The sequence below is a fragment of the Candidozyma duobushaemuli genome (assembly GCF_002926085.2).
Source record: "Candidozyma duobushaemuli strain B09383 chromosome Unknown B_B09383, whole genome shotgun sequence".
NCBI lineage: Eukaryota > Fungi > Ascomycota > Pichiomycetes > Serinales > Metschnikowiaceae > Candidozyma > Candidozyma duobushaemuli.
This window is the reverse complement of record NW_020289895.1, coordinates 490,663-507,640: the sequence shown is the minus strand read 5'-3', so window position 1 is coordinate 507,640 and position 16,978 is coordinate 490,663. Positions and strand designations below refer to the sequence as shown.

The 16,978-nt window shown below is 47.3% G+C and overlaps 7 protein-coding genes across 7 annotated transcripts; 4 read left to right on the top strand and 3 right to left on the bottom strand. All coding sequences in view use genetic code 12, as the record gives it.

The window, feature by feature from the left end:
- Positions 1 to 286: 286 nt before the first annotated feature.
- CXQ87_001712 (uncharacterized protein) lies at positions 287 to 2,644 on the top strand (the record flags this gene model as incomplete). Its single annotated transcript, XM_025480244.1, has 1 exon — positions 287 to 2,644. The coding sequence occupies one exon, from the start codon at positions 287 to 289 to the stop codon at positions 2,642 to 2,644; it is 2,358 nt and encodes a 785-aa protein (XP_025334544.1).
- Positions 2,645 to 2,701: 57 nt separating this feature from the next.
- On the bottom strand, positions 2,702 to 3,574 carry CXQ87_001711 (uncharacterized protein; the record flags this gene model as incomplete). The annotated part of the gene is made up of 1 exon (XM_025480243.1): positions 2,702 to 3,574. One exon carries the CDS (start codon positions 3,572 to 3,574, stop codon positions 2,702 to 2,704), a length of 873 nt encoding a protein of 290 aa, XP_025334543.1.
- A 796-nt stretch (positions 3,575 to 4,370) lies between these two features.
- On the bottom strand, positions 4,371 to 5,036 carry PRX1 (thioredoxin peroxidase; the record flags this gene model as incomplete). Its single annotated transcript, XM_025480242.1, has 1 exon — positions 4,371 to 5,036. The coding sequence occupies one exon, from the start codon at positions 5,034 to 5,036 to the stop codon at positions 4,371 to 4,373; it is 666 nt and encodes a 221-aa protein (XP_025334542.1).
- Positions 5,037 to 5,447: 411 nt separating this feature from the next.
- CXQ87_001709 (palmitoyltransferase) lies at positions 5,448 to 6,617 on the bottom strand (the record flags this gene model as incomplete). Its single annotated transcript, XM_025480241.1, has 1 exon — positions 5,448 to 6,617. One exon carries the CDS (start codon positions 6,615 to 6,617, stop codon positions 5,448 to 5,450), a length of 1,170 nt encoding a protein of 389 aa, XP_025334541.1.
- Positions 6,618 to 7,509: 892 nt separating this feature from the next.
- PRE10 (proteasome core particle subunit alpha 7) lies at positions 7,510 to 8,326 on the top strand (the record flags this gene model as incomplete). The annotated part of the gene is made up of 2 exons (XM_025480240.1): positions 7,510 to 7,512; positions 7,559 to 8,326. The coding sequence occupies 2 exons, from the start codon at positions 7,510 to 7,512 to the stop codon at positions 8,324 to 8,326; spliced, it is 771 nt and encodes a 256-aa protein (XP_025334540.1).
- Positions 8,327 to 8,810: 484 nt separating this feature from the next.
- On the top strand, positions 8,811 to 10,991 carry CXQ87_001707 (uncharacterized protein; the record flags this gene model as incomplete). Its single annotated transcript, XM_025480239.1, has 1 exon — positions 8,811 to 10,991. The coding sequence occupies one exon, from the start codon at positions 8,811 to 8,813 to the stop codon at positions 10,989 to 10,991; it is 2,181 nt and encodes a 726-aa protein (XP_025334539.1).
- A 3,915-nt stretch (positions 10,992 to 14,906) lies between these two features.
- On the top strand, positions 14,907 to 15,890 carry OP4 (Op4p; the record flags this gene model as incomplete). Its single annotated transcript, XM_025480238.1, has 1 exon — positions 14,907 to 15,890. The coding sequence occupies one exon, from the start codon at positions 14,907 to 14,909 to the stop codon at positions 15,888 to 15,890; it is 984 nt and encodes a 327-aa protein (XP_025334538.1).
- Between the last annotated feature and the right edge of the window lie 1,088 nt (positions 15,891 to 16,978).

The following is a 16,978-nucleotide window of genomic DNA, read 5'->3' as shown; positions in this document are numbered from 1 at the left end:
CATGCCTTTTCTTTTTATACTACAGGCTTTGGTTGAGGTATTTAATTTGCATAGGACTACCTGTTTGTTGAATAAACAGTCCGACGAGTTTTTTTGTAGAACACCATTAGTGGTGGTACTTCACTGTGGTAGTCACCATTAGTGGTAGTACTTCACTTGTGGTAGTCAAGTGAATCGCACCCAAGAAAACGTCATTCGCTCTGTCTAGGCGGTCTGCACAATGATACGGACTCACCTCTGATTCAGTCCATTATACCACGTACTACGATTCTTCTCACTAACCGCCATGGAAGAAGATGACGATGCATGGTCCTACTCGTTTCCGCCTTCTACTGAACTTTTACCTCTAGAGGGCGAAGGAGGTGAGGATAGTCCCGACGGGTCTGTCAGTGATGGCCATAAACCCGGGCCTGAACTGCCAGAGGGACGGAAACTACCCAAAAATTCCACAAACAAAGCGGATATCATGCTGTTTCGTTCCGTGTCAGCCAGTCTGCCGGGCCCGTCTTCAGCGTCCATCGGCAAGGGAAGCGGGTTCATGCCAAAAGCAGTGCCTGCTGATCCCCACACAACGAAGAAAGATGCCAGCTCAGTCATGTCGAAGGAGGGCTCCACCAACGCCTTGGCCGACGGCTCTTCTAGCCCGCCGCTAACGCCGAAAACAGATCTCAGCAATTCTATCAAAATATGGCAGAAACAGCAGGAGCAGGACTCCCAGAGCGCTCAGCTCAGCGAAATGGCAGCGGCAGCGGCACTAGAAAGCTCAGGCGATTTCGCCGCATCACCCAAAATTATTGCCTACCGAAAGGGCCATAAGAAGACCGTGTCCGAAGGTCTCGGGCCGGCATTTGTCGACCAGCAGAACGAGCTAGAGAGAGACAAGTTCGATCCGAAGTTGTACGTGGCTGACAAGTACAAGGACACACACTACAGGTACGCTACGATGAAAAGAAATGTGGACTTTCACCAGCTTTTTCGAAGTCTTGACTTGACTGACCGGCTCTTGGACGACTTTGCCTGTGCCTTGAGCAGAGAGATTTTGCTACAAGGAAGACTATACGTCACCGAACACTCGCTTTGCTTCAATTCGAACTTGTTGGGCTGGGTCACCAGTCTCATTGTGCCGTTTGAAGATATTCAGCGCATTGACAAGAAGTCGACTGCGGGTCTCTTTCCCAACGGCATTTCCATCGAGACCAAGGAGGCAAAGCACAACTTTGCCAGTTTCCTTTCCCGAGACTCGACATACGACTTTCTTAGGACAGTGTGGCTGGCATCCACAGGCAAAGAACAATCCGAGCTTGACTCCTCTCCACCCTTGCCCATCAAATCAAAGGATAACCCTTCCTCCAGCACGGAGGGAAAGATAGACTCTTACATCAATTCTATAGACGAGGATGACGCTCCAGAGATTCGAAATGGCGAAATTAATGCGCTGTCGAGTTCAGAATCTGAGAGTGACGAGGAGAGCGATTATAGCAACTCGGAGACACCGCTCGACTCTCCTGAAACGGAACAAAGCTTAGATGATGATGCCCCGTCACAAGAATCAGAAATAGTGTCGACAAAAATTCAGCGCTTGAAACCTGACAGTTCTTACAAGAACATGGGTCCAGAAACACACCACCCAACTAGCGTGAGCAAAACTTTCGAAGATAGCGATCTCGAGAGTGAGATTTGCCAGGCCACAATATCGGCTCCTATGGGAACGGTTTTTGATATCTTGTTTGGAAGTAACGATACAAGCTTCCACTCGAAGTTCCTCGAGACTCATGATGCCTCAGAAATCACAAAGTACGACGACTACCATCCCATGGAAGACGATCCCACAAAGTTGGAGAGGAAGTATGTCTACAAAAGAGCTTTGGGCTACTCGATTGGTCCCAAGTCCACGCGATGTATCGTGAGTGAAATCATTGAGCATCTCAATTTTGCAGACTATGTTGTGCTACTTTCTGTGACGTCTACTCCAGATGTGCCTTCTGGAGGAGCATTCACTGTGAGGACAAGATACTACTTCACGTGGGGTGAGGCCAATACCACGAGAGTCCGCATAGCATACCACGTCAAGTGGACCGGCTCCTCCTGGATCAAGAAGATGGTTGAAAACCTGACGCAATCTGCACAAGCAGCCGCTGCAAAGGATCTAATAGAACTGTTACACAAGGAGATTTCGGACCACACCTTCCTCGCTTCTGGCCCACCAGCGCTTAAGGCTGATGTCGAAGCGGCGGAGAAGGAGGAGGGAGTGGCACCACAACCGAAAGTGGTCAAGCAAAAGAAAAAGAAGGAGAAGGTCTCTTTTTCATTCACTTCACCGCTTGGCATTTTTGCTACCGTGGGAAGCCTTCTTCTCTCAATGCTTTTGCTTGTCCAGTTTAAGATCATGCTCGATTTGCTGGAAAACAGAACGTTGATGAACAGACAGCTTGCACTCACAACAAACCTTCTCGGTGTTCTACAAACCAAAGATAGATTCCAAGTTGACAGCGACAAGAACAGTGAGGCATTTTGGGATTCTGTTTCGAAATTTGAAGGCAGGCCCTTCGGCAAACATGAGCGAGCCTCATATTTGGCTAGACGAGCTCTTCTCTTGGTAGGAGAAGAGGAGGAGAAGCGATCCAAATTCTTTGGTCTCATTTGAATGCTATATACGATGAGATGGTTCTATATACAAAGTAGCCGTCACGGTCTTTGAAGCCTAGCACACACGTAGTTTGCCATCAACGCCTTGCAGTTCCCTGCGCTCGATAACATCCATATCCTCAATGGTATGTGCGACGATATGATCGTTTTTTGTGTTAAGTTCGAAGATAAAGATGCCCAGCACCACCCTCTCCAAATCCTCCTCCTCTTTTTTGAGCCCGATAATGCCTTTGGTGAGACCAGCCAACGATGAAGAAAGCAGCCAGTTGTATGGGTTCTCCTGAGCATCTACAAACTTGTCAGTGTCGATTCTGGACCATCGGTGGCTGCCTAGCTTAGCATCTCCTGTTTTGTGGCTACCATTGACCTTTCTTCTTAGGTGAGTACAGCCTTCTGGACAGGTTGTCCATCTCACTATGATCTTCTGTGAGTGTGGGTAAACGCAAGGCAAGTCTGAGGCGGTGGTGGTTCGTAAGCTCTGGATGTGAAGTTGAACATTAGGGTTCACGACTACCGACGTCATGAACAACTGGAGTGCTTTGCAGGTGGCGTAATACGAAACGTGCCCCTTTATATTCGGTAAGAAAGCGTTCATCTGGTCGAAATGTGAAGGGCAGATCCGTAGCATTATATCGGGCAGCACTATGCTTTTTGGAAGCGTTTCATGAACCATTCCGGGCACAAGCAGGCGCATTTCGTCGACTAGAGCACCCAAGTTGGCCTTTCTTTCCTGCTCCTCGGGATCAAAGTCGTTTTTCTCCAGGAAAGCAACCAGCCCTTGGGGTAGCCCATTTATACAGTGAAGACCTGAAGGCAAAGGAAGCGGTTTTGGTAATTGTAGGGCGACCAGCGCTAGAGGACGGAGCAGTTTCCTAAAAGAGCCTGTTTTCCGGAGTGGGAGCAGGCAGCGCCGCAATGTGGACCTCATGGCTTGTTGGTTCAGTTGATGAGAGTGGAGTGGTGATGTTGATGTGCGAAAATGCTCAGTACTGGGATTGAGAGGAAGGAACAGGGCATATGTTGGGATGACTGTGATCATTCAGGAAAAGAGGAAATATTTTATTCGGTCAAAAGGAAGAGAAAGTAATTTTGGGCAATTGCCCTGGTCTGGTTCAACTTGCCTTGATGAGTGTCTTCTAGGTTGTATAGGAGCTTTGTAGTCCGGCCAAGGATACCGACAAGATAATTAACGTAAGACAAGGTGTAGAACTCTTCTAATCAATCTGGTTTTAATCATTGAGTGGAACGGTTTCCTTAAATAGCTTCGCCTTTCTTTGCCTCATGATAGCTACACTTAGAGGTTGTGGTTTTCGCAGCCACTCTTATCAGTAGTCTGAAGCACTGAAGCATACAACAGCTTTTGACTTGGCGTGACAAAAAAGAAGCATAAATCGGACACGATGGTTTTCTTCTAGATTTTGATTCAGCATTCAAAAGAAATTCGTCCCATTTTTAGTCTATTGCTTTGTGGACTCATGCAATACTATTATAGGACCATCGAGCTAGTGCTATAGAGATGCCGTAAACTCAATGCGGGGAGATATTCCCAAAGGCATCAATGGAAGCACGGCTAAACCTTCCTACAGCTTATGTACCATGTCAATGAGTCCAAAGCCTTCTTCTGGGGACGAAAAACTGTGGCGCGATCGTCACATCAATTACGTCCCAGCTCTACACTGCAATCAAAATACGTATTATCTATACAGAGGGCTAGTCAATAGCACTTACTGCTTCTCCAATGGGGTCAAACGCAAGTATGGCTTGATGATACGGAACTTAGGGAACAAGGTCTTGGCCTCCTCGTTGGACACAGTTGGGTGGACAATGACATCGTCACCTGGAACCCAGTTGATAGGGGTGGTGACTCTGTGCTTGTCACCAGTCTGCAAAGAGTCCAAGACTCTCAACACCTCGGCGGTGTTTCTACCGGTAGAAGCAGGGTAGGACAAGATCAATCTGATCTTCTTGGATGGGTCAATGATGAACACGGATCTGATGGTGAACTGAACACCCTTGTTGTCAATGTTGGTGGCATCCTGGTAGTCAATCATGTCGTAGGCGTGAGCAACCTTTCTCTCTGGGTCGGCAATGATTGGGAAAGTCAACTGGGAGCCAGTGATCTCATCAATGTCCTTGATCCAAGCCTTGTGGGATTCGGTACCGTTGGCAGACAAACCAATGAGCTTGGTGTTTCTCTTCTCAAACTCAGGCTGCAACTTGGCGAAAGCACCCAACTCGGTGGTACACACTGGGGTGAAGTCGTCTGGGTGGGAGAAGAGAATGGCCCAGGAGTCACCAATGAAGTCGTGGAAAGAAATTGAGCCGTTGGAGGTCTCGGCAGTGAAGTCTGGGGCGACGGAGCCCAATCTCAAGGTGGTTTTTTCAGTCATGGTTGGATAATGAAGCAATGGGACCGACCAGCGTTTTTATACCGCAGGCTGGAGAATTCGCAGCCATTCTGTCCAAATCACCCGCACTCACGTGCCATCACTTTATTAACGCACTCAAGTGCACCCAGCATCCTTCAGCAATGCCCAAGAAAAAGCGATAAAATTGAAAGAAAAGCGTCATGCTCGAATTACGTGATTTCCACGAGGAATTCACTCACCTTACATGCTCGTGTTATGGTGTTGTGGTGTTTTCGAGGTAGGTGGCTGCCCTCAGGTCTCTCTCTCAATTAGTATTTTCGCTTGCGCGAGAACACGTCAAGCTGCACCGCTGTTGCGTTCTTCTGTTTGCACAATGACTCCACAGTTTGCAACCTTGAACAGACTCTCTTTTTGCACTACCAAACCCGTAAATTACGTGCGTCCCACTTCGGCCGCATTGATGGTGTTTCCCGCTTCGCTTTCTTCTTCACAGTCTCCAATTGAGCCCTTCTCCAATTGTAAATCGTCCTCTCCGTCAACGTCCACACCGAAGTCCTGAAGCGTCTCGCCCATGTCGTTGGTCCACTCGCTCCGAGGCATGCGGCTGCGAGGGTCCAAATGCTTCTTGATAAGTGTTGGGTTACCCAACTCACGCAATTCGTCATCGGTGTATTCCCTAGCCACAAAGTCTGTAGAACCTCCATCTGGAGGCCAAGGAAGATTCAATTGGTCGTCGTCGTCATTGCACTCAAATTCGTAGCCGTTTCCTCGAGGCAGGCCCCAGAAGAGAATGAAACTCCATGGGTAGCCCAATGCGTTGACAAAGTTTTTGAAAAAGCCAAGATCGTAAGGGAAGATAACGTCGTCGGGAGTGAAGGCCTCGGGAATAAGCGACGCTTCGGCCTCCTCGGCCTCCTGCCCGAGCTCTCTCAATGGAACGTCCTCGTCAACCTCCAAAGGATCGCCGTCGTAGTAACGTGCACTGATGTTCCATGAAGTGAGTTCGGGAAGCTCCTCGCCGTGAACTTCCTTGTAATTCTTCCTGATCTGGTACCAGAGACGCTCGGTATGGAACTGGGCCTCGATCCGCTCCATCTCCCATACCTCAATCTGGGTCTTTCCGCTGGCGATATGGAAAACACACCGAAGAGCCAAAATGGAAATGGCAAAGAAGACGAAGCCATCGACCAAAAGAAGAATGATAACCGCGGCAAGCTCGGAACGGTCCACAAGGTACGCTGGGAGATCGCGGTCCTCGTAGAACTCGAGGGCTCTAAGTGAAAGCAAGTAAAACGTGTATCCCGTTCCTCCAAGGACCCAAAACAAGAATCTCATGAAATGGGGCATGTTCCCATGACCAACACAGTTGTTTGTCCACGGACAGTGGTGGTCCATTGCCAAAACACACGTCTGACACTGTTTGCAGTGATGGGTTCTAGGAGGTTTGTAAAGATTGCACTTGTTGCACCAAACCTTCCATTGGTTTTTCTGTGGTTTATAGTCCTTTGGTGGTTTTCCTGGCGAAGTGACCACCGCTAGAAAATAGGAGAACCCAACGGCCACCATAAGGCCGAAGTACGCGAGCTGACCTTCTGATGTCATATGGTGTCTAAAGACAAAGAACAACGAGCCTGTGCCGATGCCCAGAATAAGAAGCAGTGGAATCTGTGGTTAGAAAGTTTCGTAAATGTAGCGATTTGAGTACATACGGCCACGCCGAGCCAGGGCCATTTGAACTGCCACATGGTGATGGAGATGAAAATGTGCGATTCGGTATGGAGTAGTCCGAGGGTGCGTCAGATTCACGGTAACGGCGGAATTTGGTGGGGAGGCTTGGTCTTTTTTGGTTCAGGGAAAGGGGGTACACATGAAAGGAGGAAAAGGGGTTTGTTAGTTTTGGAACTTGGTGAAGTTGATTACGAGTTCTTGAGGCTAATGCGACTGTCTATGGTAAGATTGATATAGCCAAGATGGGCGGGTCAGAATTGTAACAATGGTGACTTGCTGTTGATAAACGTGACCTCTTTCGAAACCACCAAGGAATAAGGCTGACTTCTGTCAGCTACATTCAGCGATACGTTTTGATAGTGTGAAAGTGTACAGTTGCAGCCATTGATTGGCTACGGCACCGTACATTTGATAGAATGCAAAAAGCATAAGAGTTAAATTCTGGTGCAAAAAAACCTCGATATATTACTGTAAATTATTTTTGATTATTTTAGATATCGTCTTGACCTCCCCAGCGGTGGCTTGGTAAATCTCAACCTTGCTTGAGCACCCTCAACCCAGAACACCATGGTACAATACTACAGCCACAACGAAAAAGAACAAAAATGACTTTTCTGTCTTCTCTTGTTTATACCCCCCAAGAAGTTTTCCCATTCATTCAGCCCAATACCCTGTTTTGAAAGCACCACCCTAGTGGGTCACATGACCTCTCTGGCACCAAGTTCTCAAATATCGACAGTGGCGATCTCTACACTTCAACGATAACATGGTATGTCAATTGAACAAGCCAAACCTGTAAAACCACTAACATCCAGACCTCCATCGGAACCGGCTACGACCTTTCAAACTCGGTCTTCTCTCCTGATGGCAGAAACTTCCAGGTGGAGTACGCCATGAAGGCAGTGGAGAACGGAGGTACTTCCATAGGCATCAAGGCCAAAGACGGCATAGTGTTGGCGGTGGAGAAGATTGTCAACTCCAAGTTGCTTGTTCCAGGCAAAAACAAGAGAATCCAGACCATAGATAGACACATTGGTGTGGCCTACTCTGGGTTGTTACCGGATGGACGTCATTTCGTGAACAGAGGCCGTGATGAGGCTGAATCCTTCAAGAACATATATAAGACCCCTGTCAGTGTGCCCCATTTGATGGACCGTTTGGGTATCTACGTCCAGAACTACACGTGTTACAACTCTGTGCGTCCGTTTGGCGTGGTTTCGATTTTGGGTGGTGTTGACGATAACGGACCCCACTTGTACATGATTGAGCCCAGTGGAACCTACTGGGGCTACACGGGAGCTGCCACAGGAAAGGGCAGACAAACTGCCAAGTCTGAGTTGGAGAAATTGGACTTCGAAAACTTGACAGTGAGAGAGGCTGCTAAGCATGCCGCCAGAATCATATACCAGGCCCACGAGGACAACAAGGACAAGGATTTCGAGTTGGAGATGTCGTGGTGTCTGACGGAGGAGACTAATGGGTTGCACCAGTTTGTGCCCGAGGACTTGTTTGAGGAGGCGGTCAAGTTTGCCAAGGAGGACGACGAGGACGACGAGGACGAGGACACCGAGATGGCCAGCTAGTGTAGAATGATTAAATGTAATGACGAGCGGAAGTGTAGAAATAGCGAGAGAGGGGAGTTGCTAGCCGATTTGGAAGAAGTGGTTTCGGCTAGAGTGAGGCTATTATGGGTTACAATTTGCAATGATGATGACGGAAATCAAGGATTGGCATTATGAGATGATCCAACATGACTTCCTTTATGCTTCTTCCATATAATTGGTGTATCGGAGTGCTAATATTGGCTGCGAAACATGCCATTGCGTTCATGCTGAATACCATGCAAAGTTTTAGATAAAAACGCAAAACTCTCACTATTTTGAAGAGTTTTTCCAGAGCTACTCATCTAGAAAGCCCCTTTACTGTTTTTCCTTCTGGACCTGCCAATAATCACCTTACGTCCTTCCCGATGCCTGGTCTGGGGTATTTGGGTATATGGGTGCGAAAAGTAAACATCACCACGCTACAACCACTACCCGTTTGCTACAACTTCACACAAAAGCTGCTATGACTAGCCTAGCAGAAGAGGCCAAATCTGGCTTTCTAGCCAATAGCAACCGAGCGCTTGAGTCGCTGGTGCCGCTGACCCAGCTGAGTTCGTTTCTTACGGATCCTTCCAGATCAGCTGCACCAAGTAACCAAACAGAAGACGAATCTGAGTTTGACGACTCCGACGATGCTGCAAACGAGAGTGTTGTGAGGAAGTCGTTCTCAAAACTGTTTTCTCGAGGCTCCCCAAACAGACCAACACTGTCACCTTTTGTGTCACCACCTAAAGCTGAGGTGAGCTTTCAGAGTTCAACACGTTCCAGCCAGGATATGAATAGTCAAGATTTCCAGAACTCATCATTTATGAACGACACAAAGGCCCAATTTGACTTGGCCATTGATCTCGATGACGGGAAGTTTACTCAAAACGCAAGAAAGCTCCTGCTGTGGCTTCTGACGAATGGAGAGAGAAGCATCAGCTCTATCAGAAAAGCCCTGGCTTTCAACAGGTCTAATTTGGGAACCGTGGCTGATTCTTCCTCGACACAAAAGCATGAAGACTTGGTGAAGCAGCTCACAGACTGCAAGATTCAGTTGAAGCTCTACGACAAGTTTCTCCAAGACTTGATCGACAAGAAGCAGATTGATGCCGAGGACATCACTGATTTCCACGAAACATGGGAGGAGAGAGAGCTGACTGTGGCGAAACTTCGACAGGAAAACGAGGAGATGTCGACCTTGGTGGAAGACTTGTACGCTAACCTAGAGGAAAGTCAGGTAAAATGGCGTCAAGCAGACCAGAGGGCCGATCAGTTGCACAATTCTTTCGAGGACTTGAAGGACGAGATATCGAAGCTTCTTCTGGCTTCTGGTATTCCAGAGAAGTTAGTCCAGCATCATGATTCTGCATCTTACATAAACCTGGCGGTCCCCTTGCTTCGATCCCTTATAGACTCCGAGAGCTCACGTCAGGAAGTGGCAGATCTTGAAGAGAAGATAAAGGTTTACGAAACCGAAGCACGACTGACTGAAAAGCTTCTAGGCCAACAAACCGAGGAGATCGCCTCATGGAAGGCCAAATACAGTGATCTTGAGCTCAAGGTCGAGGAGCTTCAGGAAGCTGTGGATGTCACACCCCACAAATTTGGCAAAGATGTCGAGGCCAGGTTCAACAAATACGAGGCTATGATTGATGATCTCCAAAGGCAAATCAACCAGCGTGAAGACTCCAGCAGACAAAGCTCCGTGGTGGATAATACCTACGCTAACTCGGAGAGTAGGAAGCTTGATGATCTTCGCCAGGAATACGATGACCTTTTCCGCTTGCATGAAGAGTTGAAGATGGAGCTTAAGCTGACGAAACAAAACATGAGCTCAACCATCACATCTCTAACAACACAGCTCAATAATAGGAAGAAGGAACAGCTAGCGCTTCGAGATCGGGTATCTGAGCTAGAGGATGTTAAGATCAGCCTAAACACAGCTGTTGAGAAGCAACGGAAGCTTCAGTCAGAGAAGACCAGACTCTCTTACCAGGTTGAAGAACTCAATCAGGTGAAGAGTAAGCTACAAGGCAACATTGACATTCTCACTGAGAAATTGCAAGATGCTCACCTTGACGATGAGATTGCGCAGCCCACCATTGATGAGGACGCCAAAGCCAGGTTCCACCAGCTTTATCAGTTTGACATAGATCAGCTTAACAAACTTGCTGATACATTTGATCGCTTGGTTGACGATAGTTCTATCAATGAGCCCATTGAGAAGATTAGAACGATTAAGGACTTCCTCACTAAAAGTGATGCATCGATTCTCGACTATTCTGACGATGTGATTTCGGATCTACTTGAATGTCATAGGATGTTGTTTCAGTACTTTGCTAAGGCAGCTGATCTTTCTGTTGACGACCATATCACTCTTTTGCTCAAAAAAGAGCAGAGAGCGAAAGAAAACGAGCAGCACATTGATCAACTTAGCAAGAGAATTGTGCAACTAGAAGAGCAAAATGACAAGCTTTCAAGACAAAATGAAAAAGGAGATGGCAGTCCTGAATACGACCTCAGGCTTGAGGAGCTCACAGCTAGGTGGAAAGCAGAACGTGAAGCCAGAGTCTACGAGAATAAACTGGCAAAGAGGAGGTTTAATGAGCTTGAGGAAGAAATCAACCGTCTTAGAGAAGCTGTGGGCAAAAATGCTTGAAAGAAAAATTTAATGCTGGCATGGTCAAGCAATGACGTACTTTAAGAAATGGACAGAGAATGGGCTTCGGGGAACCTGATCCTTCATTTTCTGTGTTTTTCCAAATTTACTATAAATGCCGAAGCGGCCCGCTTCGAGCCCGATTGACAGCATCGTAAGTGCATACCTAGTGCATACCTGGTTCACATACCTCTTCACACGGCATAGGCAGTATAAGCTGCCACGCATCCTGACAACCAAATTGAGCCGTGGCTTGGATTAGTTGTTTGATAAGAAGGAAACAAAAAGATCTAGAATAGAAAGATCTGAAGGAGCTAACCACTGTAAATTTTTCAGAACCTCAAAGTGAATTTTCTTCCCAAGAAACATGCAATCCCACCACAGCGTATTTGACCTAAAAAGAATCAAAAATCATCACCTCATACATCCACATCTCCGGCATTGGCTCATTCTGCTGGGCCAATTCCTCTTCTAGAATGTGGAATGTGCCGTGGAAGATCCGCAAATCTTGCAAACGAAGCATTCTGTGACATTTGTATTTTCAGAAAGCCCCTTTGAAAAGAGCCCTTGCTGTTTGAGTAGTTGCGGTTGGAATGGTGTCAAAGCCTCTGTTGTCTGGTGCAGACACCACTGTAGTTAAGTGAAGCAGAGGTGCTCCACTGAATCCTATTTGGAAGTGGCAAGAATTGGATATTTTGTGGATTTGGAAGAAGCGTCCTTGAATTTTGTTCACTGGTATTTGTCGAGATGGACTCCTCACTCAATTTACCAAAGAAAGAGCCATAACAACGGTTCCTTCAATTTATAGGGGTTGAGGATAAGAGCTTTTTGGAAATAGCAAATGGCTCTATTCATCCTGAATGAGTGACTATGGGCCTATCATATGAGCCAAATGAGATCTGATCATGAACCAACTTTGACAGAGCAAAGCATGAACCGATGCCTCGAGATCTAAATGTCCCTATTTTGCTGGCTTTCCTGTGGCTGCTAACCCATCGTCAAAGGCTTTCAGAATCCCAGACCTCAAGAGTGTCTTAAACCAGAGAGTCTTGTACCTCACACTCAAGCTGTTGTGGATATCATCGATCTTCGAGTCCACCTTGGTCATTTTCTTGGAGAACTTGAACATGGCAGCAAAATGCAACTTAGAACAGTCTTCCAAATTTCTGGGACCATCCCGCTTTAAAGGCGCTGGAGGCTCTTTTATCAGAATCCCACATGGAACATTCACTGCACTTACCAAGCTACTATTGGCCCGTCAACAATAGTGTTTCACATGTTGTAGTTGAATTTGACGAGACATTCAGAGTGACAAGGCGGTTATTATGAAACAAGTCCGACCGCTTCAATATTGGCCTTGAAACAGCTCCCTCCAATTCTGAAACCAAAAACACATACCCCAAACCATCAACAGCAATCAAACTCCATAACCTCCATTGGTCTCGCTTTCCAAAACCATCGTTCGATGGCTGCATCGCTTAGACTTATCGTATCAACACAACTACCCAAAACGGAACTAGGTCAATTTCCCAAAACACCATCGTGACAACAAAAAAATCGAACTAGTGGCCCTCAGCGTGAACCCATCACGGAACAATACAGCCAAGACCGAAGTGTCATAGATGTCGGTTGTTCCGCTTTTTGCCAAGCAGAATTGATGCCTTTTTTGACCAGAGCAGCTTTGTTCGAGTAACATGCCCCATATTAAAGCAGCCTTCCAGGTACGGTGGTTGGTTATTGGGAAAGGAAAAAAAAACCAAAGGAAGCAAGAGGATATGGCAGGGTTGACTGGTATTGAGTTGCAAAAGGCGTTATATTCCATCGCATCTCCTTTTTGGGATATACGAGATGGAATTGCATTTTGGTTATGATTCTGGAAGCCAGCAGCTCAGGATAGTCGTTTTCGGTTAGTTTAGGCGAATTGGGGAGAGGTTTTTGTGGGTGCAAATACGAATATCGATCGGGGTTCAAGATCCGATGCAAGGGCACACAACGTGATGTTGTCATGGATACATGTGGAGGTTGTGGAGGTTTTAGAGGGTATGAAGGGTAATAGGAGGCGGTTAGGATTGGTTGGGACGGTTAGAGTAAATGGATGGTTAGAAGGAGGTGGATGAGAGTTTAGTGGGGTCCAATTGAAGAGGATTTAGGTAGTAGGAGTTTAAGGTATGCTTTGGGGAGATTCTGGATGGATTGGATAGGAAATCCTTAGGGTTTGGCCCCTAGCTGATTACATTGTGAATTTATGGATGTTCAACGGGTATAGCTGACGAGCTCAATTGAGTAGAAAGGTGAAAATTGACCATGGATAGGACTAGGACAAAATCAGATCTTATTTCCAAGAGCAACCATATCGATCGTTCCAAAAAGAACAAACAAATCTTCACCGGCATCACATCCGGATAAAGTAGCAATATTACAGTGGCTTTGGGTGGCTTGACCACGAGGCTTGGAATTGAGTCCTTTCTGGCCCAAAGCTTTTAAAATCAAGCTTTCACAAGAAGCCTCATAAATTCCATCGACCCATTCTTCTCAATCGTCAATCCTCCATGGTTGGATATTAAGCTTCACCGTCAACGCATCTCATAAGACATCTCAAAGGAGACCATACAAAACCAACCACCCAATCAGAAAAATCTCCATCAAAGCCATCAGCTCTTTTCCCAAAAAAGCAATCACAAAATCCACACCAGACCTTACCAAACGACCAACCAGCGCCGTACGTCTGAATTTCCAAAACGATCGTCCACAGGCACCATAACCGTCGTCACATGGGCCATATCCCGAAAGGAGGTTTTGATGATTAGCGCAATTCGCCTAGATTAGCGACTGAAGGCCCCTCTTTCACCATGGACATTTTAGGAATGGAAAAAATGCCCTCATCTCGCAAGCCACCAGCGTCGAATCCGAAACAGCTGATCTGAGCACTTTTGGAAATTTCTTCTCAAATTCAAATTCCCTAAATTCCCTACACCCTTCTATTAAAAGAACGACATTTCACCGTCTATCATCTCTGTCACCTCCATCATGCATCTGGTCCATCTGCAAAAGGCAATAGTGCCGTGCGGCCATTTCTTCCAATTCTGGCACCTCCTTTCCATCAATTGGTACCTTCTGCCGGTTCTCTACTTTTTTTCATTTATTGATTTTTTTCATTCATTGATTTTCCATCTCTAAACCTCTTAAAATATCACCTCTCTAATATCACAATCTGTCGCCGTTTCTAAGCCGGGTATTCCTTTTTCACGATCGTTGCTTCTTTGGGCGATTAGCCACACCACAGCAAAAACGACATTGAGACCGTGAGGCTGACCAAAAGGGAAACACGCAAAACGAGCGACTTCTCGATCCAGCAAAATCACTATGGAGGTTTCGCCTCGCTTGCCTTTTGTGACGAGATTTCCCGTCTGTTGGAAATCGAACAATGCTGCGGCTCTTGGCACCCTGGGGTTTTTTGGCGGGCCCCTCCTTTCGGATAGCCGCAAAGAAGGCCCCTATAATTGAATCCCCATAATAAACACAAAACCCGTGCACCACAATAAACCCTTTGGTGCCGTCACCTCGTGCCGTCTCGACACCGGTTACTGCTTGGCTATTCTTGTGTCGTGCCTGGCCACGGCTGATGTTTGCCCGATGCGGAAGGTACAATGCGGACTGCACACAGGCGGTGCCAAAATCCCATACGCGCGGATTGTCCATTTGGTTATATACAGGCCATGGCGCACCTCCACGCACCTCATTTTACCGCTTCGGGAAGTGCTGCAAAATCTCCAACCGCCCATACCCTTTTATCCTCTTCTGAAACACCCGGCAGAAACCGCCCGCAGATCGTCCCCACTTTCCACAGGTACTTAAGCAGCAGGATCCCTCGCCTTTTTTTGTTTTTTGTTCCCACCTCACATCGCCCCGTCTATCATGAAATACTCCACCCCTACTCTTTTGGCCATCTTGGCCTCAGCTTCCTTCGCTTCTGCCGCCCCAACCTCCATTGACAACACCGAATTCACCCACTCTTTGGTCAAGAAGGAGGATGTCGGTCAGGCTTTGCTGATTTTGGATGAAATCGCCTCCTTGAACCACAAGCGTTCCTTGTCTGAGGACGACGGCGAGATCCACGAGCTCTCCAAGAGAGCCGACAACTTGCTTGGCGACTTGCTTTCTGCTCTTTCCAACTCGGGCATCATTGGCGATGTGTGGCAAATTCTCACCAAGGACGATCAGCTCAAGAGTGTCTTGGGTGACTTGATCAAATCCGCCGTCAGAGGCGCCATTGCCCATGGCCCCGCTTTGATCAAGGCCGTGTGGCAGTCTGGTTTGCTCCAGACGATCTTCTCGGACATCTGGAACAGCGAGGAGTTGAGATCTGCCTTGTTCAACGTGGCCAAGGCCGTCTTCTCTTCTGGCTTGAACCTTTTGAAAACTTTCCTTGCCAACAGAGACAACAGCAACAACGACAAGAGAGAGGCGCTCCCAGAGGTGCACAACTTCAACCCTGACGTGTACTACGACAAGCGTGACCTTGTTTCCGTTGCCCAGACCGTCGTCGACGCCATCAGACAGACTGGCATTGTCCAGAACTTGGTGAAGAAGGCTCTTGCCGACCCTCAGGCTTCCATCTCCTTCTTGACGTCTGCCTTGAAGAACGGTGTCGTTGTCGCCAAAGACATCTTCAACTGGTCCAAGGACAACGGTATCTTGCAGGCTGGTCTTAACTTCATTTCTGAGCACGGCCCATCCTTTGCCAAGGACATTGCCAACTTCTTGGGTAAGAAGATCCAGAACGGCGAGGCCTCCGTGTCTGACATTGACAATGCTTCTGGCAAATCCGGTACCGAGACGGCTTCTGCCAATGCTAAGAGATCTGTGCCCACCACCATGGTGCAGAGAAGACTCTACTAGGCTCCTGGTGAGCACATACCCTTTGGTTTTCTTCGACGCAGTTAATTCGGCCTAGGTAGTAATTTATGATTGGACAAGAGAACTGTAGAGATTTGTGGATCCATTGTTACAAGCGAGAGAGGTTCTTTACCAAGCCTCTTTAATCAATTGAGTAGTGCTCTTCAGGGATCGGATATTTTTAGCCAGAAGTTTATTTCTAGAATGGAATGCTTGTTGTGGCACGACATTACGAAAAATCGGGGCACACAAGTACGAAGAATATAACACCAGCAACCTCGACATCGTGAAAAACGCTTTGGTGGAATTTAAAAATACTCCCTGTGTTTCGGCTATTATTGAACATTCATCTTTGTGTTAGTTGATTGTGGACCTGCCCGCTTTGGGTGACATAGGGGCCATTTCTCGTTTCGGTAAAAACATGTACTTTTTTTTAAAATATACGACACAATAATTCTTGTTCAATGGGCCAATTGCCAAAAGTCTATCCACACTGTGGTTGCAAAAAAAGAAAAAGAAAAACCAGAGGCTTAGGGCGGGTTTGCTAGGTTTTTACGAGCTCGGTTAGAAACCTCTTGCAGAGTCGAAATGGGGAATTTGCCCAGATACTCTCATGACTGTAGGATTGAATCCTTTTTCGCTTAGATGGGTTAGAGATCATGGCTCGAATAGGCGTACAGTGTGAGCCTTTGCCTAATCGGGGAATGTATGGTGATGCATGTGCATCGGTGGGTGCATAACAAAGGTGCCCCTTTAAGCGAAGCTTCCATCGAATGCGGAGAAGATGCTGCCTTGACTTGGTCACGTGCCTCTACGCACATGACTCAACGAGACATTGGTGTCTCACGGCGACACACAGCCCGTAGATCAGCACAGTCAAAGCCCGGCGTCTGCCCGTGCATTTGAAGGGCCCGATTGGTAGGCCTGATCGCCCAATGGGGAATGGCCTGCTTGACGAAGTCTGTAGTTCCCTCCACGTGACACCCCCTTCTACCGCGACATTCCACCACCGTCACCTGCGACGAGCGGCTTTAACAGGTGGCCTACGGGTCTAGCATGCGAGGAGCCGGTCGGCACCACCCTCGTAAGTC